We start from the raw sequence: 23563 nt of genomic DNA on the forward strand, positions 1-23563 counted from the left end.
CTGAAGTGCACATGATTGTTTTCCGTTTGTCGATCCAAAAGGAGACATTGAGACGACAGAGAAAAAAAATGAAGTTATCCTGACATTTGAAAAGCCACCCTGACAAGTAAATGAAGACTTATTTATCTAAACAGCTACATACACCCCGGAGTTGATTAATGTTCTTTGATTTGAAAGAATTTTTCACAATTTTTAAAAATCCTAATTAGACATCTCTTATTAACATATTCACTTATTGCGCTTAAAAAAAACCCAACAGAAGACTATTTTTGCACAATAATTAAAACCCGTAGAGGTGTAATAAAAAAGTAAGAGACCAAAATTATGGGCTGTTATCAGTCAAAAAATTCCCCAAGCCAAAAGACATTTGCCACCTGGATTTAACAAAGCAAATAGGTACAAGGCTCCTATAACTGTGAAGGTGATTATCTTGCAGCTGGCAACAAGTTATTTAACTCCAAATGATTCAATAAGTAGCTCCTCTTTTCATAAAAAAACATCTAAAAACTATGTCATCCTGTAGTGGTGTAAAAGATGTTAGTCTGTTGAAGAAAGGTTTAATCACTTGCATGCATCAAGCAGAGGGAAGATCCAAGCAGATGCACAATCTACAAAAATGAGGTTAAAATAATGTATTATCAAAAACTGCATGAATATCAGGGAACCAATGTCTGCAAGAAAGAAATGTGGATGGAAAACAATCCTGAACGCTCATGACTGGTGATTACTTAAACATCAACAAAACAACAACAGTAGAACTCAGGGTTGTGTTTAGTGGTGATGATAAAAGCATTTCCAAATGCACAATGTGAAAGGGATTGGGAATGAACAGCTGTGCAGGCATAAGTGAACCAATAACCAGTGAGGCTAACTGGAGAAAATTTGTAAGGGAGCATTGAGATTGAACTCTGGGACAATGGAAGAAGCTCATATGATGTGTTGAGTCCAGATTTACCCAGTTACAGAGTGATGGGCAGATTGGGGTAAAAAGAGAGGCAGTCAAAGCGATGCCTAGTGCCAGGTACACAAGCCTGTGGGGACAGTCCAATGTGGGGTTGCTGAAGTTGGTCAGGTTTAAGTTCAGCAACATTATTTGCTCCAATAATGAATGCCCAGGTTATTCCATTAATGGATTTTTCTTCCCTGATTACACACCAATATTCCAAAATGAGAATGAGCTTGTAAAGCAGTGGTTCAGGGAGCATGAGACATTTTCACCTTTGGATTGGCCACCGTTGCATCTAAACCAGAACCTATTGAGAATATCTGGGATATGGTGAAGAAGACGTTACTCAGTGGTCAGATTCTCCCATCATCAATACAATCTTGGTATATATATATATATATATATATATATATATATATATATACATATATATATATATATATATATATATATATATATATATATATATATATATATATGTATATAAAAAATCAATGCAACAGGCCGAAAACCTTAAAACAAAAGCTGAAACCTTAAACTGTTGGAAATAAATCTTGTGATATTGAAGAAGTTGCCACAGTAAATATATGATCAAAGTTAAAGGTGCTCCAATTAATTATTTTTGGGGGACCAGGAAGTGTGTAAGAAAAAAAACCCACTAGAAAATAGTGTTTGCAGCCAAATAAATTGATAAAAGTTCTATTAAAAAAAGGATATGATGAAACAAAAATTAGCGCTTTTTTTTCCCCTTCAAAACCAGATCAGCTTGTCCTGAGGAGGGAACTAAAGTCTGTAGTGGACATCTCGTCTACTAACCATGCCACCCATAACTGCCTTGCTTTTTGTGGTTTGTTCCAAATGCAACTATTTTTTGGCCCATGACAGTTTCCATCCACTCCTGATGTTTACTGGATATTTACTACTCTAAATCATACTAGAAGACAGTTGAGAGAAAAAGTTGGTGTTTTCAATCGGCCGTGTGCAGGGAGAGAATAAAGGGAAATAAGAAAAGAGGAAATTGAAGGGGCTGCTCAATTACCTGGAATATAAGTGCCAGAGGACATAGAAAAGGGGAAAGTGGCATTAAATATGCAGTAGTGTAAATTAGGATGCCAAAGGGAGGGAGGAGGGGGGAGTCAGAGCCACTTGCTTCTTCTCCATTTCAACCTGTCAACTCTTCTTGCACAGTGGCAGCTGCTCTCTGAAGTGGCCAACTTGTTTTGACATTTCCCCCCGCTACAATCTGACATTTTCTCTTGGCCATCTCTTTGCTCCCTGGCTTTCTTCATACTTGCTTTCCAGGCAAGTCACTCTGCTCGCTCTGCTGCCTCATTTTGGTTTGCAGCATCTGCCATTTCACTGTTTGACCACCCTCCACTCAGCCTTCGCAGGGACAGATTTAAGTCCACATGCTGATGGACAGATAGGTGCACAGACATGCACAATAGTCCTATTGTGTACCGTTTTGAAGAATATCCATTGGCTAAAATATATTTAGATATAGATATTTAGACACGGCTGGCACTAGACAACATTGCAGCCAGTCACCAACGTATCATTTTCAATTGTAAAATAAATAAATAAATAAATAAATTTATAACAATTATTCCCTCAATTTCCCTCTCAGACAAATAAAGTATATTTAATTTAATTTTATTGTGCTTATTTTATACACATATTTATTGACAATATCACCAATTATTTGGTCGTTAACATACCTAACTAAATAAAAACATAAATACAGAATTAAATAGGATAGCATTCCTCAAAATGTAAGATAATTAGGGACTGATAGCGTTACTTTTCTGGTTCCATCTTCAAACAAATACCTTTGAGACAACATTATGCAGTAAAAGCCGAAACCTTAAACTGTTAGGTGGAGTACCAGTCTAAAAGCTATTAAAATGTCCAATAATACATAAATATATAGAGCATCGTGGCTTTTCAGTAATTTTCTTAATCAAATACAGCTTATCTAATTTCCAGATAGATGCTGATAAAAACAGCTTTACTAAGCTTGCTGGTTAGAGCGCGTCAGCGAGTTATGGCTAATTAGCTGAGGGAGAATTTCAACAGGTTAGCGAATGTTCAAATGCTTGTATGTATTAAAAAAAATCTATCATATTGGTTAAATCTACAAAAATATAAAAACATCATCAACAGAAAAGTAACCAAAAGATTTAAGTAAACTGTAGCTAGCTGGCTAGCTTGAAGATTTTAGCAACTTGGCCAGCAATGTAGCAAAATAGAATTAGCTTTTTTAACCTCCTTATTTGAGCAATTTATTTATATGAATGATCTTAGAAAAGTATACACTTCCTTTTATTAATTTTATATATTTGTGCCATTTTTTCCAATTTTAATTATTTATTCACAAAATCATATATTTGTGTTTATGCTATGGCAGCCCCATTTTTAATGCACTATATCAAAATTTAAAACCTACTCCTAAAAAGTATTACCGTCTATTGATATTTTGATTGATATTTCCACCTCACAGTCAGGAAGGTCTGCACCTGTGTGAGCTATAACCTCTGAGTGAACCCATGTATGAATTATGTAACCCCTGTGGCTGGAGCTGTCAGTCTGATCTCCATCTTTACCAACTCTGCATGTGAGGAATGTGTGTTACAACCATGTATGTTGGTGTTTGTGTGGAGGCCAGAATAAGCAATTAAATAAGTCTGCTCAAATGGTCTTATTTTGCAGCAATTAATTCAAGTATAAAAAGAAAATAAGACTTTCTTCTCAGACACTTACTGCTGTATGTGGAAGATGACGAGTCTGATCTGGGTTGCACAATAACAAGCTGACAGGACTTCTGTAAAACAGAACGATAAAAGAAACAAAATAAGTGACACGAAAGAACAAAATTTATTAGACATAGTATGTATTAGCTTAAGCTTGTCTGTCTGTCTGTTAGCAACATTAAGTACCATGGTTTAAACTTTCCCTCCTAAAACTGTTGATTTAGCAAGTGGCATAGTCATTGTGTCAACAATATTAGATCTGACCCTTTTTCACACTTCAACTATCAAATTGAGCTAAAACTAAAAAGATAAAGGATTAAAATTGACAAAAACTTAGAGATGAAAAGTAAGACAAGTTATAAAAAGAATCCAGTTGATAAGTCTCTTGTTTAGACAGGACATAAATCAAATGCAAGCTCTGAATAACATTTTACCTGGAACAATGCCAACAAACAAACAATTGTTACCAAAAAACACTAGAGTGGTACCACCGGGATAATTATTTTTCAGAAGAGGGGAGATAGTCTCACCTGTTTACAGTCAAGTAGAAGTGGATCTTTGACTACATTAGCTCCACAAAGTTTTACCATCCATTCCATTTCATCTGAGAAAAGCACAAAAATATTGATTATTTTGAGGGTAGTCCTAAACATGTACATTTTATTCTGTCTCCTTTCAATACTAACCTAAAAGGGGCACAAAAAAGGGGCATCTTGTGATCAGACATAAAGAAAACAGGTCAATACTTCTGTCTCCGCCATGGGAAGTTCACTAATACAGTCAAATCATTTAACTTGGTTTTGAAAAATGATGTTCATACTCTTGCATGTAATAGGAAAGGCTTAACAGATTTTGTTCTATGTGCTGCTGATATCCACTATGCATCATTCAGGCTTAAAAGATTAAATAATGAAAGAAATCCTGTTGGGCTCATTGAAAAGTCTCCATCCCCATGTTTGTGCCATATATAAGAAAGTCTTTAAGCCACTCACGCAAGCTAGCAGATGTCAACCCATTAGCAAAACCTCATCGATCCAGAAGGCAGCCAGAGGAAAGTGCAGGAGCACTTTAAAAGCTCCAGGAAAAAGGAAACTAAAGAATGCTGCCTTAAGGGTTTTCAAGTAACATGTCCCCCTGAGATTGTCACCCATGATCTGCGTCTACTCAACCATGCTACAAGGCTAAAACAAAAACTATGATACACTATGAAGGGCACCTTTTTTGACCTTGTATAGTCATTAATTTAATAGTTTAAATCCTTGGGAACGCAGCGAAAGCAAGGCAGATATATATTATACGTACACACACACACACACACATATATATAGTGGATTGAAAAAAATATCAGCCATGTTTTCAGGTTTCACCCAAGTCATGACAAGAACCAACCCAAAGTATTTTAAAAATCTCCTGCATTCAATCCACCCACACACTGGGATCCCCTGTCATTGTTCACCATGGCTGAAGTGACAGGGTTATAAATGGTACAGGTTGGATTCTCTGTGTCAGTCAAAGTGTGCCCAGAGTCATTTCAGTTGTCCCCTCTTTTAATTAATTGTCACTTATTTTCTTCTAAAATAAGGTGGATGGCTGTCGAAGTCCTGAAGGATACGAACTGACAATTAGCATTTGTGAAAAGAGATCGTGGACAAATAAAACAGAACAATTTGAAAGCAACTATTTTTATTTTGATGCAATTTAATTCACTTAAAAAATATGCAATTATATGTTTTGTTTGATCAGCACCTAGGTGTTGCAGTTTGCTGTGGTGTTTTAGTGTTTTGTTCCTCTTGTAGATCAGATAGGAATCAACCAGTTAATAGTTAGGGTTATGGAGAAAAGTTAGATGAGGAAAAATAAAATAACTAGAAAAGGCTATTGGTGATTGAATACATTTCACAGAGATGGAGGTATGTTTGATCCAAAAATGCTAACTATATTGCCATATAACAAACAAACAAAAAAAATCATGGAACTCAGTGGGGCATCCATTAATGGGCCATCAGATTTTTGTGCTTTGATAAGTGGCAAAAGGCTGCACACAACATAGACGTTTATGTTGTGGTCAATGCATTTACCTCTCATTTATGCAATACAACCTACAAAAGCACTGCAGCTTAATACCATTTGATGGCGATAATATATTGGCTTTATAAATTAAATTAAAACATTTTTTTTTCTTTTTTTCCTTTTCTTTTATATTGAGAGATTTTGTTTTTATTAACTTAAATCTTATTTTAACCTTTTAAATAGCAGGTAACAGAGAAAGTAACAAGGTGTAAATCGGCTTAACTCATTGGGTGCCAGCCATTGTTATAGCAGATGTTTTTGGCAGCCAGTAAGTTAATTAGACACATTAAAAAAAAGGTATTGTCCAACATTTTGGTGTTTGTGAAGGTTAGCTAATACTTTGACGTTTGTGAATTAAGAAAAGCTTTGCATAAAGTGTGTCTTTACAAACACCTCTATTGTTCTCTTACTGAAGTTATAGAGATATTAGATTAAAAACCTTCTTTAATACACACAAAAAGGCAGCGAAACACTGTGCCATTAATTCACCTGTCTGAGCTTTTGCTCCTATGAAGTACACAGAAAATCTTTTTTTCTTTTAAGTAACAATGAGTTGCTAATTAGCCTACCTGTAGTCATGTCTGTAAAAGGTCCTTGAAAGCAGATCGTGTAGCCTTTCATGAGCAGCTAAAGACAAAAAAAAACAAGAATGCTGGGTAAGAATGAAATGAGTTTTGGTGAAATGTATAGAACCTCTACCGTAAAGCACATTTATTTAACCTTAAGACAACATTCTGTTGCTATGCATGAGAGAAGCCATTGCTGTGATTCCCACAAGAGTGTTTTTTCCCTGAGTCTTCATCAGAGGAAAGGTTTTGCAGCTCCACAACAGGGGAGATGAAGCACATCCCTGAGTATATCATGCAATTTACTGCAGATAACCCCTCACTTACTGTTGAAATAAACTCTCCAGACCTTGTTTGCTTCTTGCTCTCAAGATAATACTGTAAATTTAGGGATGAGTCTAACAGCCGCCTTCACAGATGTAATATTACGCTTAAAGCACGCAGAAAACACCAACACGCCTGACACCAGGGACGCCTTCCTTTATTGCTCTCAGGGTTGATAAGTTAGCCTGAAATGGGAACAGATGCTTATTTCCTTGAACCAAACACAAAAGAGAAACATGCATCACAGTCTCACATAGTGTGCAGCCAGATGGAAGTGCGTGAAAGATAAATGTGGGAAGGAATAACTCCTCACACCTTTCTGTACATTCGTAATGATCATTAGCCAGAGGTGCTCGGTGAGACGAGAAAGAACTCCCTTACAGATTTTTAATTTAGACAACAGCTAATGTCCTTCAGGAGGTATGAAAGTGTGATAATGTGCAGTGCCCACACATACATTGAGTGTTTCTTTGATTTCCTGAGCTTCTGCATTCTCCTGACAGACTCCCCTGCCCATCCTTTTCATGAGTTAGTCCGTCAAACTGGAGCAGGTGACGGAACGTGACTGAACGGCGCGATATGTCTGGCTCCATCGAAGTGCTGGTGCTTCGTTCATGCCACTTAAACAAGCCTGAAATTACTCGCTAATTCAATTAGCGGAGGCTCTTCAAAGGCAGTGATACTGCCAACATGACATCTAGCCATTTTTAATTTTCCCCCTCAGTAGCAGCAGAGTCGGCCCCGTTGGCCTTCCACCAAGAGGAAAATTACAATTAGCTTTTCACAGTGGGGTGTAAACTAATAGGCTGGTGCAACGAGACTAAACAAGTTCAAGTGCTTTTTGTAATTGGGACATTTTATTTCATTCTTTTCTTTCTACACAGATTCAGACTGTTATTTGTGGTCAAAGCGTGTAAGAACTTTTACTGCTGAAACCATTCAGTCCATTAGTTCTAATTTCTTCTACAGATGAATTTTAGCTGCTGTGTTCAGGCTTAGTGTCTGGCTGCCTCTTTACACCTCTAATCCACAGTACTGGAGAGGCCTGATAATCTGACAGAGAGAAGTGAAGTGGATAATAATGTCAGTGATCCTGATAAAAGCTTTTGTGGCCCAAGGAGCAAAAGAAACGGAGAGCAAGTAGCTTTGATATATTGATATGGTTGGAGAAAAGTACCTCATTTCTAGATGCAGCCCTGTTTTGGGATGACAGCAATGCTGAAATTTACAGTTAAATTACTACTATTAGGGAGTAATTTAACTGCAAACTGTAGCAGAACTAATTTAATAACAAAACTGTAGCATGTAGGAGTAGTAATGTGAGTAACTGGTCTGTGACATGGTAAATACTGGTAAATAATAATGGTAAATTCATGGCACTGTCCATGGTGCTAAAGTAGCAGACAAACTCATTCTTATAATTCTCACTTTATAGTCCGTTTCATTGCATAGTTTTCCCATCTTGTAGAGTTGTTATAAATTTACAACATTTTAATTTCATTTTAGGATGAAACCAGACAGGAAAAAGTCTGTCTTGACCTCACAAAACCTTTTTTTCCCTCTTTTTTTTAATCTTTCATGATAAAGTAGAATGAAAAACTGAGCATATTGCCAATAAATACAGTACAGCGCATTTTATCGTCTCATTCTCTTGCTTTCTCTCTCTCCCTGCTCTGCTAATGAAAAAATGTCCAGAAACATCTTAATACTTTTAACTGTGTTTTTTTTTTTGGAGAAGCAGAATTTTATCTGTGTAAGAACAGGTGATGTTTCACTGCATTTCTGTCACACTGACCCGATCATGAACCCTATGTACACCTACTTGCATTCACTGCCGATCGCAATGAGTTAGCAGCTAAATCTGGAAGAAATCTTAAAAATTGTCTTTGTATGATATACTTAGAACTCTGAAAGCAAACATTAACACATGTTTGCAAACCTGCAGTATAAGCTGTAGTCCAGTTGAAAACATGGGTGACCCACTTACTGAACTGGCATTGTAAATCTGCAAAATACAAAGTGTTCAACTTTGAACCATTTACCTCATTTGGACAATGCTGATATCTCGGCTAATGTTGGAATTAAACAGGATTGTATAACGATGTGACGACAGTCATTGTGGTGTTTGGTTGGGTGTACAAGCTACTATCAATCACTACTGATGAAATAACACCAAAGAAAGGGAGAAAGAAAGTTTATTGTGATTTTTATTGCAAGAATAAGAAATTAAGATTTCTTCAAATTCTGAAAAAAGAAAGTGACTGTTTTGTAACTAAACCTGGACATTCAAGTTAGAGTCAGAAACACATTTCTTCCTATTTTATTTTGTAAACGCATGAATCCAACCAGAACTGCATTTTGTCAAGAACTGCAAATATCAAGTCAAGGATAATGACTCACATTACTGTCTGCAGTGGAACGTGCTCGAAAGGGGCCTTGGTGGTTTGGTCCATTCACCACGTCACCTCTCACTTCAAATGGACTCTGTCATCAAACAAAATAACCTCAGCATGTGTTCATGAATCTCAATCAAAGGATGATTTCAAATTGTTTTTTATTTCTTTACATCTACAATGTTTGAAAGAAGACCTGAATGTAAATAAAGACTTATTAATGATTCTTTTTTAGATGGTCAGCTGTGTTTATAAGAGTGCACTGAACATTTGTCAATTTGATGTGGTTGTCTTATAATTGTATGAAGTGTATTTCCAGATATGACACATGTTGCATGAAAATAGTTTTAGATTAATGACAGCACCAAACAAAGCCAAGTAAAAAGATTAAACTTGCATATCAAAAGACCAAGTGGTAGGTATCGCTAAAGCAAACGCATGGCAAATTATTTATGGGGTATGCCAGCAAACCCCATACAGTGATTAATCATGCAGCTTTAATTCAACTTCGACATGTGCAGAGATGTAACTGGTAACCTACTGGTGCAAAAACTTAAGGTGCAAACAAGCAAGCATACCTCATCTAAGAGTTTCTTTTGTTTGAAGCACTCGGAAATCCCTGCAGAGATAAAGTAAGAACCAAAACATATGTGCTGATTGTGAGGAACACAAACAGTGTTTGGGAGCCACTGCATCATGTAAGCTTTGTTTTGTATTTATTCAGTGCTCTAAACTCATCACTAGTGGAGCTTGACAAATTAGATAATGCTTACACTGGAAGCTCACTACCCACTTCCTGCCTGCGATGCCAAGGAAGTATTTTAACGTGCGCTCACATACCAGTTGCTCATCTGTTGGGGAAAAAAAAAAAGCAAACAAAAGGTTTATGTGAATGTACATGTATCACATAGAAGATTGGATTGTTGAAGGATCTGAGCTATTTAAATATGTATTAATCAAAACTTATTTAAAACTGAAAATGTTATAAAGCCTAAAAGTTAGCTTTTTAAAAATGAACAAATAAACAAATGTATGTCAACATTTCTTGTTTAAAACCACACATTTCTACAGTTTCATCCAAAATGTGATCACATCCAACAATAAGTCACAGCTCATTAAACCTGCGACAAGGGAAACAAAAAGTTTGGAGTGCAGGAAAGAGTCGAGTGCATGCTGTCGGTCCTCAAAGACGATACATTTTTAATGATTCGGGTTATAATTCAAAGCCTCCTGTCTTTTCCCAATCACTAACCATAAAGACCAACAATCCCAGCAGCCCCCATTTTTTTGTGGTTACCCAGGAAACAGCTGCCATTAAAAACCATTTCTTAGTTAATGTGGTGCTTTGGAGACAGCGAGCTTTGAAATAAAAAGTAATCTATCAGCGACGGTAATTAGCAACAAGCGGATGAGTGGCGAGCAGTGTGTGGCTTATAGAGAAAGAAAGAGCTTATCTGTAAGGACTGCTTTAAAAAATTCACAAAAAACACGTAGAAAGAAAAATGTACTTCTCAGCAGCACATGTTCTTAATTGAGAAATGATTTAAAAGCAAGAAATAGAAACAATAAAAGTAAAACTTTCATTGCTCTGTAGTGTATTGAATCAACTTTGAACTGCTGCTTAAAGTCCTGTGGATCAGGTCTGCCTTTAACTAAACAAAACCACATAAGTGCAACTTACCGGTGCGCATTATGATGTGAGTCACCACTGGCGTTACCTGGGACACCACATGGGCACCAACTCTTTTGGCAAACTTTTTCACCATAATCTGTTGGCAGCAACATTTGATCATTTTATGTATCAATTACCGACTAGAATCGATAAACTCCTGAACTGACTGAAAGTTTGACCTGCTCGTTGGGGCCTAATCCAGACGTCACAAGCACAAACTTAGCTTTACGTCCATCTTTTGGAGGACTGTTATTTTCTTTGTCTTCTTGTTCCTCTGGTGGGGAAACACAGCTCTTCAGCGTTTTGGCTGCTGAAGTTGAATTAGTTGTTTTAGAGACTCCTGTACATTTTGCAGTCAACCCTGTGTGTGTGGAGAAACAGAAAAGAAAAAGACAAAGAATTATTAATAGACAGACATACTGTAACCGCACCTATTTGTTTGTCTAAGACAAACAAATGCATTTTGGAGAACTCTCACACGGAGCTTTACTGTATTAAGTGCACTGTGAAGCTACAATGCAGCTGAACTGAACCATGCTAGCAGACAAAAGCTTTAAAAAGGGAAAGAAAGAGCTTCCTTTGCTGGCAGCTGCTATATGCAAGGCTAGTCTATTTTCATTGCACATTTCAAAGTGCATTTAAAAAAAACACAATAAGAGAATTAGTGAGGGAATTATTGAGGGGAAATAAAGAAGGGTGCAGTCCAGAAATCTGACAAAAAACACCTCAGTACAAATAAGCGCATACTGAGACAGTCACAACATAAGGAATGGGTGGGGAAACAGGGTCTCCCAGCACACCAGGTGCAGATGTAGCTGATTGGCCCATCCAGTCCACTGTTGCCTGGAGGTGGAGTCACCGGGGAGAGGTCCAACGAAGCTAGTAAATCTTAACACACCTAAATTAAATAAATGACTCAGTGAAAGGCTAGTAAAGAACTTGAGGAGAAAGTTCATTCATTTAAATCAGGTGTGTTGGAGTAGGAGCACATCTAAGTGTGGAGTCTGGTTAGTTCCTGCTCACACACCTGTTCTCCATCTGCCCTTATGAAGGCTTCCTTCTCAAGGGCCTGCAGGAGCAACGAGTCCCCACCAGAGTCCTGTGCTTCACTCTAAAAAACATCTCCATGTAGGGCTTTTCAGCTCGCTCCCACGAGGGCTGTAGTCCAGCAGGTCTTCAGTGTATCCCTACTCCAACAGCTGTGACTCATATTAATGAGTCATAACACACAACTTCATGGGCTGTTGGATCCATTTCATTTGATTCAGGTGTGTTGGAGCAGGTATACATTGAAAACCTACAGGACTGCGGCCCGCATGGAACCGAGCTGAATAGCCCTGTCTTAAGAGCTCCTAACCTGCATTCTCATGTCCCCAACAATTTCCTGTCGTTCTATCTGTCTTTTAACCGTCACGCCTTTCCACTTCGCCCCCACCCACCTGGTAGGATCACTACCGGCCCAGGACCTTGGCCCACAGCCTGCTATGTCCCCCTCTGTTCCCCTCTGCACTACCATCTGGATCCAGTAAGATAATCCTGTCATTATTTGGAATTTTTTCCCTTACTGGAGCCGTTTCTAATCACCACCCTCCACTCCCAGAGATTCTTGTACCTGGATCAACCCTCCAGCTTCCAACAACTTTTATTCAATAAAACTTGTCTATATTCATCCTCAGTTCTTGCAGCATCTGCTCTTGAGTCCTTTAGTCAGGCGGTAACATTAGGTTACCGCCTGGGTCAAGGTAGGTCAAGCTGTAACATATACCCTCGGAAATAAATGTTTAATTTAATTACACTTATCTGCAACTGAATGGTAGTGAATAAAGGACATAAGAACTTGTTCACAAAGTTAATGTTTCCTTTTTCTTTAGCGACTGCATCAAAAGCCTTACCATTATTTGTAATGCTGTCATGCCTTAACAGGCTGGATTCAGTTACTGCTTTGTCATCCGATGGTCCTGGGGGTGGATCTTCTTTGCTGTAAAACAATAAAAACTTCCACATAAACTTTATAAGAACCAAACTATTTTATAAGAAATTCATTTTTACTTAATCTTTAGCTCTTCCACTCAAAAAGAGGTTTGGTTCGCAGTCCCTTTCTTGGAAGTTTGCCCCAATGTTTGTTTAATGTTTGATATTAGAGAGACACGTTAAGATTAATCAGGTAAAAGGGAAATGAGTGTTATGCACGCCACAGTCAGCTGTTTACTCTTGATTTTCTCAGCTGTGTCATTATGTCTATTTCTTTTTTTTTTTTTTTTTTGCAGTGATTGACTGGAATGACACTCTGGGTTGGATAAAGGCTGAAAATGGAAAGTGCTCAGGGAGAGGTCATCACCAACCCCTGCACTTTGTTCTTTGTGGTTGTTTTGTGTTATAATACTACACAGTTTTACTTTAATAAGATTCATCACAGGAACACCAGCTTTAATCATTTGAGCTTATGTTCACATAAACTTACAAAGTGGACAGAAATTTGGTTAATAACTAGATTTCCTTCTCTGTCTTACAGTCGGCAAAATGTAACTGCAAAAGTTAGGATTAATTTCAAAGTTTTGTATGAGAAAATGTGCATGCTACTTGCATTTCTGGCACATTTCAGTGCTGAGGTTTGCTTGACTTTACCAGACGGAAGATCATGTCATTCTCCTGGCCAGTCAGTAACATTAAATTTATGACCATATCATGGTCATTACTGTACTGCACTGTCTGATAATTGCAAGATTATACATTCTTATCTCACACTGTTTTCCAAAAAAGGTTCTCTAAAAAAAAGTTTTGGTCAATTGCTTTAATCAAAGGTTTCAGTAATATTTCAAACAGGCAGCATGTCTGCACTTAAACAAGTACCCGAGTAATATTTTCCCACATCCTCATTCTGATGATTGAGTATCTGCTTTTTAACAAGGAGTTTGCACAACAAAGCCACCTCCCTACCATCTTTTCTATCACTCTCGCCTGGAGGCCAGTATTTGGAACCCTACAAGGCGGGAGGTTGAAGGGGGGTAGTCAAGCGGAAGAGCTAAATTACTGAGGCAACACAAGTTTCCGTCTAAGTGCTCTAAATGACATACAAGATGCTGTCAGTAATGAGTTTTTTATTCTCACAGCATAAGCAGATTCTTGGTTCATTAGTGAAATTATCCGCCTGTCTTTTTGAGATACATCACCCTCTGAGAAGACGCCTGGCAACACGCATAGGATACATGCCAACTTATTCCTTCTCGCACGGGCTGAAAGATACCAATTACAAGCCACTTGCTGCAGTAATTGGACAGCCCAGAATTAAATAAAACATCAGTTAACATCTGTTAACAATTTAAAGACAAAAAAATTATTTAAGTGCATTTTTTTATTGCGGTCTGCAATCATTCCTCTGACAAAGAAAAGTTGCGACAATCATGCACAGTCAGTGGTCCACTTAATTTTTATGTTTTGGTTTCTTTAATCTTTACTTGCAATTACTGTTTAAATCCCCAAACATCTAAATGGATGTTTGAATGTCTTGTACAACATTTCTAAAATAATATGCAAGTTAGGAACTAGCATTTGTAACAAAAATGACTTTTCTAGGTAGGATTTGTGGCATTTTAGTGTTAGTTATTTCCTGCAAAATGACTTTAAAAATAATAAATGATAACATTGCATTTTGGATCTCAGTCATATTTTTTTTTTTTCTCTCTTTGTGTTTCTGTGCAAATTTTCAACGTGAAATAAATGAGTATAGTTCACCAGACTAATCAGGGCACACTGGGCTTTGCATAAGAGGGGCATCCCTTGTAGCTTTTGTTCTTCCAACAAACACAGAAGTTTGCTGAAACACTTGACTAAAAATAATTTTTTGGCACAGACACAAATACAAACCTGTGATAAGGAGCAAAAAGATCAAAATCCTCATGTTTCCGTACCTTCTCATTTTTTTCCGTGGCCACTGTATTAGTGAGATAATTTGTTGAGATTGCTAGTTTGGTTTCAAGAATGTTTTTGCAGCAGGAATGCAAACAGTAACCAGACAGAACTGGTTTCCAGTTCATGAGAATCATTTTGCTGCAATGTCACCAGTTCTTAAAATCACTTCCTGCAAATGGCAGGATACAAACTTTTACTGTTGCCATGTCATACAAGCTGAATCTGAATTTAAAGGTTTAGCAATGATGCTTTTATTAAGGATATTTTTACTGTTTTCTGGATAAAAAATATTGTGTCTGAATGATTTTTTTTTTTATCTTTTGTTTTGGATTGTTTTGTTTTTCTTTCCTGTCATATATCAACAGAAAAAGGAAACCTCTGTTTCCTACAGTCAATCTTCACTCACCTGCCTGAACCTTGGCCAAGGTCCGGGTCAGAAGGAGCAGGTCTGCGAGCATCTGGGCCTGAAAAAACATTTTTAAAGGCAAATTTTTAAAAAAAAGACCGTGAAACTTACAAACAGGCTTATCTGTGACCATGGAGCAAATGTTTTTCCTGCACATGCTGTCCATCAATGTACTTTAAAAGCAAGAGATTTTCTGTTAGAGATGTGATCTCAAAGTGCAAAATACTAGAGACGGTTTGTTGGATAGTTTCCAACCAGAACACACAGGAAGTAAGGCGTAACGTGAAAAAAAATGTACATGAGCCACTTTAGATTTTTTAAGTTGACATCCATATCACAACCTATCCAATGTATCCTCAACATCAACAAGTAAGCAGAAAGCAGCTGAATGGTCAGCATAGTCAGAAATGATGAAACAACTCTGATTTGTCCAGTGTGGCTTCTTTTTTTTCCCTTTTTTTGTTTTTTTTTTTAATAAGAAACTGATCAGGGGCATGCTTAAGTTGCTGCACTCCACACAGTTCCTAATTTTGGGGCTGCATTTGCTCTGCAGCAGAAGGACCCAGTGGACCTTGACAGACTGCTGCAGATGATGAAATTTACATCTCAAAGACCTTGTGCACAAAAAATCATGACTTAGCTTTTAGAAATTACTAACACATAGTACAAAAGAGACACTGGTAGTGCTTTGAACTTAAAGTAGCCCTGAAAATCTTGATATTCAGTCACCCATGAGTCCTAATCTCAATCTGTTAGCAGATTGTCATCTTCATTTATTGTTTCATCTATCAGTAAACAAACATGATTTAGGAATGCCTTACATTTACAGTCAGGGTCCTTTGTTGGAAGACATTAAATTTAATAGCAGAGAAAATCAACAATAAATTGGCAATTTGAAGGTAGTTTCTCCTCAAACCAATATTATAAACAATCAGCAATCACCATTAATATCAAGCTCTAAATCCAGCATTTATGCATTTCATTGTTTACCGGAGGTTTTGCTGCTGTTGTGGGTTTCCGAAGGGCTTTGTCTTGCAGGACTGCCCTCTTTCTCCTGAAGCACCTCTGACACCAGAGCCATCAGCTTCTCCAGCCTCACAAGCTCCTTCTTCATCTCTATCTTTTGCTAAAACAGAAAGAAGCAAGTAAAACAGCTTATGAATTCAAATGTGATTTTTTTTTTTTTACAGTATAGGAGGGGTTGGGAAGCAGGTAAAAGCTGCATGACAGAATTTCTTGTGCAAAGAAGAAATGTCTGCATTTACAGCTCAGTCTGTTTAAACCCAAAGTTTGTTAGTTTATTTGTTAAATTCTGCAGAGGTAAACTGTCACTTTCATTATTTCATTTTTCGGGTTTACAGAGCAAATGCACTGTTTAAGGAATCAGAAAGAAACGGAAAAGTAAGACGCTGTTTTGTCAGCCATGTGAATAAATCCTGGGCCCTTTCTAAACCTCAGGGCACGAAACTTGAACTCCCCAGTCAACTACAGCCGACAGACAAAAGTGAGCGCGCTGGAAGATGGATGAGGTATAAAACAAAATATCATCTTCTGGGGAACATTTCCTCTAACGTAAATGAAATGCAATTTAGAAAGTTGCTGAGGGGGAAATTTTTCACTGAGCGTGGTAGTCTGTCACCGAGGGGCTGACAAGTTTGGTTTGGGGGAATGTGGTGGTTGCCCTCTATGGGACGTGCTGGGATGGTGCATCAATTGCTGCAACGCGAAAGCAGCTTTAAAAATGACCAAAATGAATTAGATGTTCTCAGTTTGACTGAGATTGAAAGTCATTCATGCGTCAACAAAAATGTCATTATTAAACAAAGGATGCTTCCACTAAAATGTACTTTACATGCCACAAGCGAGCGAGTGTATAATTATGTTTACCTGTGTAACAAGGACTTCATTTGAGAATTGTGATGACTCCACGGACACACTGATGCCATTTACTTGGACATCACCTGCGGAGAGGAAATGATTTAAATACCTTATGAAGGCTGCTCAGGTCTTTAATGTGAAATTTTTAACTGTTGATCAGCTTACATTCATCTGGAGTACCAAACAAGTCCACAGATGCTTGGCTGGAGTTAACGGAGTCTGGACTAGGGCACGCAGGTGGATGGATCGCCATCTCTGCATCTGGACCTTCCTGGCCCTGGTTTCCAGCTGAGGGACGAATGGATGTTCCAAAGATCTGCGTCAAAGTCGGTAATTCTTCTTTGGATCCATTACTGTCGGACTCAGATGAAGACTCCAACTTCTGAGCCCTTCTCTTTGCCCGTTTGCTGCTTTTGACGGGGGAAAGGGAGCTGACTTCTCCGCTACCTTTACTGCTTGTCACTGCTTCGTGGACAACTTGGACACACGGGGTTACCAAGCCTTCAGGGGTTAAACAGGAGTCTGCATTTAAAATATGCTCGGTTGCAGCAACTAAACATTTTGCAGGGATATCGGGAGAGTCCACAGACGTACAGTCTCTGATCTCAGTCAGTTTGCCTGCACCCCTTGTGGTAGAATCAAGCTGGCTCTCTGCAACCTTAGAGCTCTTTGAGGCTTCAACTAGCCCCCCGTGTTCAACAGCTGTAAAGCGGATCCCTGAATCTACTACTTGAGGGACAACAGAAAGAGGACTGCTCGTGTCACGTTTTGACACTTTATTAGGACTGAGGCCACTGCTGAGACTGTTCCCGAGGAAACGCTTTCCAGCATCACTGTCCTGACCTGAAAAGCGGCTTTCAGGGATACCGGACTCTACCGCCGCTTTACCTGGCTTCTCAAAAACTGTTTTCCTTGTCTGGATGGGTGAGGTGGAAGGGGAAATCAAATCACTGCAAGATGTATTGTCAGTATCTTTTAAAGCATCAGGAGTTTCATTAATCATCAGATTTTTCTCAACACCATCCACTTTTCCTCTGTGTGTCTTCTGACTCTTCTTCGCTTTGGGTTCCCCGAGGTGGAAAGACTTCCGCTTAGTGGCCTTAAAGCTCCTGAGAAGCTGCTCCGTGTCTAACTCACTGTCATTCTTCTCTTCTTCGTTTTCTGTTCCAGCACATTCAGCCTCACCAGCAGAGATTTCCTGCTGAACTTGGAGCGCCGACTTGTCATTTTCAAGTGTCGGACCGACCGCAGATGCGTCGGACTGATTTGTAGAGCTCGGAACCACAGACAGGCAACAAGCACCAGCGGTTTCAGACGGAGTTTCAGAATGTGGCACTTCAGCTTCTGCTGGTCTCAGAGGAGATTTTCTCTCATTGGTCTCCATACTTTCAATTCCTCCCAAATCTTTATCACAAACACATCCGTTCCTTTTAGTTGTACTTGACATGTTTCCACTTTTATGTGGTGATGAATTGTCCAGTGTTTCACCTTTAGTCTCTGCAGACAGCTTTTCATCAGTTCTGTGTTTTTTGCTTGCTCTGGCTGTTGAGTTTGCCTTCTCGTGGCCCAGCTGGACCTCTTCGGCAAAGAGCTTAAGCCTTCTGCTTCTCCTGGTGCTTCTTATAACAGGAGTTTCTGGGTCCTCGCTGCTGGGATAGTTCTCTATTTGTACTTGGACTTCTTCGGATCTCTCTCTTACCTTCGGACTGGTTTCCCCATTGTGAACTCCCACCAATACAAGAGGCTTCGGCCCTTTGGCAGCTTTTTTTTCCGACCTTGTGCTTTTGCTTTTCCTCCTGCCAGCTTTGTTCTGATTGGCTTCTGATTTTGCCCGAGCTTGCTCTTGCAAATCACTGTCAACCAGCTGCATAGTATTATGGCTCCTTTTCTTTGCTTTCTTTCCTTGTTCTTTTGCTACAGTATCCAAACAGGGGACCTCAAGATCGTTATTTTTGCCGCTTTCTGACAAGAGGTTCAACTCTTCCACATTTGTAGCCGTATTATTCTCCTGCTCGACCTCCATCTGTTCCACTTCTTTGAAAATATCACTGCTGTTGTCATTCTTCTCTTCCATTGGTTCTTTGGTGGGAGTCTGACTGTCATCCATCCTCACTTTGCAAATACTTTCACTAGTCTCTGTTTCTACTGCTGTTGGTGGTTCAACAAAAACCTTAAGTGGAGGAGAGGCCGTTCTTTTCCCTCTTCGTTTGTAGACGGCACCAAAGACCTGCTCTTCGAGGACTTTAGCGCGATCTTCTCGCTTAGAGATCACTTCATTGTTGTGTAGTTTGATATCTAGCGTCGATGTGGATGAACAACTGTCGGAGTCACCCGCATTTCCATCTGGGTTCTCCAACTCTTCCTCTCCTTCAGTTGGTACTTTCATGAGCCACTCAGCAACTTTCTCTAAACTTTTCTTCTTTTTCTGCTCAAAGATCTTTTCAGGCTCCAAATTCCTTTTTTGCTTCTTCCGTGAAGATTTTTTACTTTTTGTTTGATGTTGGAGTGTTGGCTCTTCAACAAGACCTGCTGTTTCTGCTTCCAAATTTTCTGTCGGGCTGGACATTTTCTTCTCAGAAGTCGGTGGTACGTCACCAAGACCGCTATCAAGGCCTTCGTTCTCTGTGGGTAAAGGAATCGAGTCTTCTAGTTCCATCAATATTGCAAATCCATTCTGGGCTGTAAATTGGAATAAGATCACGGCATATTAACTTGCTTATTTATTCATTTGCGTGTGAAAAGTCTAAAAAGATTCAGTCAAAGAACGTTGATGCACACAGTGTGTGTTAATAAACTAGTGTAGTAATAACAAAAAAGTGCATAAAGAATACATATTGTTATATTTGAATTAAGCACTAAAACAGCATTCTGATCAAGTTAATGACAGTAATATGGCTTTTTTCTCAACTAAAACTGAATTTGGTCACTTTAATATTCTGTGACTGGAGGCAAACAATGAGGCAACTATTCACATTTATTTAGATAGATCTTTATTTTATGAGATTTTTTTTCAAACTTTGGGATTGTAATGGAAGCCAGCATTTTTTTTTTTACACGAGTTTTAGGACTAAAGGTCCCATTTTTTGTAAAAATCTAAACAACAAATAAAAAATGTTAATGTTGCAGTTGATGCGTAGTAATAAGATGAACAGATGAAGATCTTACCGGCTACAGTTGAGGAGTGCGACTGTGGAAGATCTACATTTTCCACTTTGTCCATCTCGGTACCAAGTGTGTCTCTGGGTGATACATTTTTAGGATGCTCAGTATTTTCAGCATGTGTGACACTAGAAAGAAAACAAAAATACTCAGTTTCACTATAACTGAACCTTTCCTCAATAAATAATGATTAAGGTAAAGCTTGAATGGTTGTTACGGTGAGTGTCTTTTTTGCAGGGATCCTCCAGTAAAGTCTGAAAACATATACATGCCATTAGGTGTTGCAATTCAAGCAAACTCCATGATGTACTGTAGCTTGTCTATGACCTTACAGTTAGTTCCGGTATCAAGCTGATATGCTTGTATCATGTCCTGCAATCCTATGACAAGTCTCTGAAAGCCAGGACTCTCCTGCAAACTCCTGTATATACAGACACATATTACAGCATAATAATGCAGGTTTTAAGACTGTTTTAAAACTGTTTATAAAATCATCTTACCTTTTTGTTATTTTGGATTTACACACAGGACAGTTGGCTCTGTTTTGCTTAGAGTTGTCCAAAAGTTTCATCATACAAAACCTAACGGAACAGAAAACAAATGGATATCAATCACATGTGCAAAATTCATAAACAAATTAAATTCTGATGTTTTTTTTTTTGTTGTTTTTTTTGTTTTTTTAACAAAACATTTTGAATCCTCTCTAAAAAAAAATAAAAATAAAAAAAAACCATCAGCATCTTACTTGCAAAATTGGTGGTCACACTTAGTGGACACCGGTACAGTCATTAAATCCAAGCTACAGACAAAAGGACACATTAAAATGAAAGCTTCTCCATACAAAAAAAGAACAGTTAGACGAGATTTTTCATTTTTAACAAGCTTTTTTTTCTCTGAATGCAACTCACCATATAGGACATTGCAGAGTCTCCCACAGGGCTGCAATCCTCTTTTTGACATCTGTGGCCTTTGGGGGTTTCATGGTTTTAAAGGCTGCCACTGACAAGTCTGCATAAAGTAACACAGTGAAGAAATAAACTGCCAGCATAAACTATAAAGTGGAGTAGGCTGTAGCCTATCCCAGCTTCCTTCAAAAGAGATCACAGTCACATCACAAGACCAATACACTCACAAACTTCCATTCACAGACACTCCTAACATCAATTTAGAACCTCCTACAGTCCAAAACCATGAAGAAAGAAGAGAGAGGACACACAATACACTGAGAAAACACACAAATGCCACAGAGAAAACACAGAAAGACGCCCAGCTGAGGCATGAATTAGGACCTTTCTTTTTTTCAGGTGACACTGCTCAACACCACACGGCATCACTGTGCTGCCTACATTTTAAGTAAAAGACATAGAAGCATGGATACAATGTGCAAATGAAACTTATCAATGAGTCATATGAAATCCATAACTGTGGAAATATAAATATGTGGCCAAAACTGTGTGTACCGGTAATACCATTCTGTCAAATTACAACTATAAATTGGAAAATATTAATTATAAGACTATACTCTTGTGTGACTTTTGTGAAGACAGTAGGTGTTTTCAGAGTACAGATATAGACAGTTTATTGCAATATGATAATATTTAGTCCTTTACCAAGGTAATAACTAAGGGACTATACCGTGTGTATGAAAAGTCCTATTGTTGACTTAATAAGGAATCAGTTTAACGTTGGCTGCTGCAGTAAAGTTAGGAAACGTGTATTTTGGTCACTACTTCCTATTGTTCTCCATTAGAAGGACTAGGGACTTACCATCTCAGATACATTATTATGCCTGTATTTCACAATTTGGCTTATTAATGATTTCTAATATTCCAAGTATAAGGCTAAAAGAAAGTCCAGGATTAAATGTATTTAGAACCTTAACTTCAGCAAAAAGTACTAATACTTATCAATGAAAAGCCCTGCATTTCAAATACAGTTTAAGTAAAAGCATAAAGATAAATTTAAATAATGTACACAATGTGTTGTTAAAAAAAAAAAAAAACAGTCCAGGAAAAATGTTTAAAAATGTTATACAGCAATATATTATATTGTCAACACTCTTCAGCTCATTGTCCATCGTATTATAAAAGATTATTATGACGACTGAATTTATTTCCAAACAACATTTTACTGGTGCAGTAGTTGTTTGGTGTGGACCTGTTACTAAATATGTGTTTCAACCATTTAACTGTTTAAAGCTACTACTACTACTACTACTACTATTACTACTACTACTACCACCACCACCACCACCACCACCACCACCACCACCAACAACAACAACAACAACAACAACAACACATCCAGAAATGTTCAGACAGAAAAATTACAATATTGACATTATTCAAGTTTACACTAAGAAATAGACATTTAAAAAAAAAAAAAAGAAAAAGACAAATTATTTGCTAAAAAGTTGATTAAGTTGACAACAATTACCTGTTGGATGTCTGGATAAAACGTGTATTTTAAGTGTTACTTGTGTTTTTTTACATTTAAAAATGTCCAATTTATAAAGTATACATAAACTCAGACTGACAGGAAAAGCCAAAAGTGCAGAGTATTTTCTCTTGACAATCTTAAATAAATAAATAAATACGTAAGTAAGTAAGGAAATAAATAAATATGCACTAGGTTTACAATGCTGCCATTAGGTCACTTATATTATCCTACCTGTGTTTCATAAAAACGTATAATTTGTTACTAAATGCAAATAATGTCCAAATATGTATGTACTGTGTTTCTAACAACTTAAATTAACCAAAACAAGCCGGGTAGGAATTTTGTAAATATACTATGTTAAATTTTGTTTTGCATTGTGTCAACAACGCACCCTAACAATACAAAGAGCCTAATGCACAAAATAAATACCAAGCATAGTATCATTGTACGTCTCTGCCTCCATGTCCATGTTGTTTAAACATATTGCAGATATACTGTTTGTCCATATGCTAAACATGACTTTGCATACCGCTGCTATGATTTGTTTTATGAGGTTCAGTTGCATAACCATAATTTTCTCTTTTAACACTTTTGACACGGAGACAGTCGACAAAAACTGGTCATCACGTTTATGTCTAACAGTTTAATGTTGATCGCACCCTTTGGTAACAATAAAACAACTAAAACTGATAGATTTACCTCGTTTTCTTACAGTTCGGAGATATCAACGTCAGTCTTTTCCGCTTTAGTTTTCCCGCAACTCTTCTTCTTCTGCTGCTGTAGTTTACCCGCGGTATCCATGTGACATCACAGCGCCCTCTCTTGGTTGGGACAGCAAACTCCACACACAAGAGTTTCAGAGGAAGGTTCTTATCAAGGTTAGAAGATGGTGATCTATAACATAATACTTCAGGCTAATAAAATATTTAATTAGATACATGTATGTAAGGCTATACAAAATAGCATTTACAGCATATGAGGATCGCATAGCAGCATAGCATACAGCACAGGTTTGTATGTGAAGCAGACATTTAGGGAATGTTAGGAGAAC

General features: G+C 37.9%; 1 protein-coding gene across 1 annotated transcript in view; it reads right to left on the bottom strand.

The window, feature by feature from the left end:
- LOC306771897 (uncharacterized protein) overlaps window positions 1-21055 on the bottom strand; it is a gene marked incomplete at both ends in the record, with an annotated part of 21673 nt that extends 618 nt beyond the window's left edge. Inside the window, 18 exons of the mRNA XM_079261219.1 lie at window positions 3707-3767; window positions 4227-4300; window positions 6336-6393; window positions 9057-9140; window positions 9628-9668; window positions 9823-9900; window positions 10731-10818; window positions 10901-11082; window positions 12614-12699; window positions 15037-15094; window positions 16027-16162; window positions 16924-16997; window positions 17080-19593; window positions 20080-20201; window positions 20384-20494; window positions 20574-20654; window positions 20819-20872; window positions 20982-21055. Of these exons, the coding sequence (XP_079117345.1) occupies window positions 3707-3767; window positions 4227-4300; window positions 6336-6393; window positions 9057-9140; window positions 9628-9668; window positions 9823-9900; window positions 10731-10818; window positions 10901-11082; window positions 12614-12699; window positions 15037-15094; window positions 16027-16162; window positions 16924-16997; window positions 17080-19593; window positions 20080-20201; window positions 20384-20494; window positions 20574-20654; window positions 20819-20872; window positions 20982-21055 (3976 nt within the window). The remainder of the gene's footprint in view (window positions 1-3706; window positions 3768-4226; window positions 4301-6335; window positions 6394-9056; window positions 9141-9627; window positions 9669-9822; window positions 9901-10730; window positions 10819-10900; window positions 11083-12613; window positions 12700-15036; window positions 15095-16026; window positions 16163-16923; window positions 16998-17079; window positions 19594-20079; window positions 20202-20383; window positions 20495-20573; window positions 20655-20818; window positions 20873-20981) is intronic.
- Window positions 21056-23563: the final 2508 nt, after the last annotated feature.

The sequence above is a fragment of the Telmatherina bonti genome (assembly GCF_933228915.1).
Source record: "Telmatherina bonti genome assembly, chromosome: 21".
Taxonomy (NCBI): Eukaryota; Metazoa; Chordata; class Actinopteri; order Atheriniformes; family Telmatherinidae; genus Telmatherina; species Telmatherina bonti.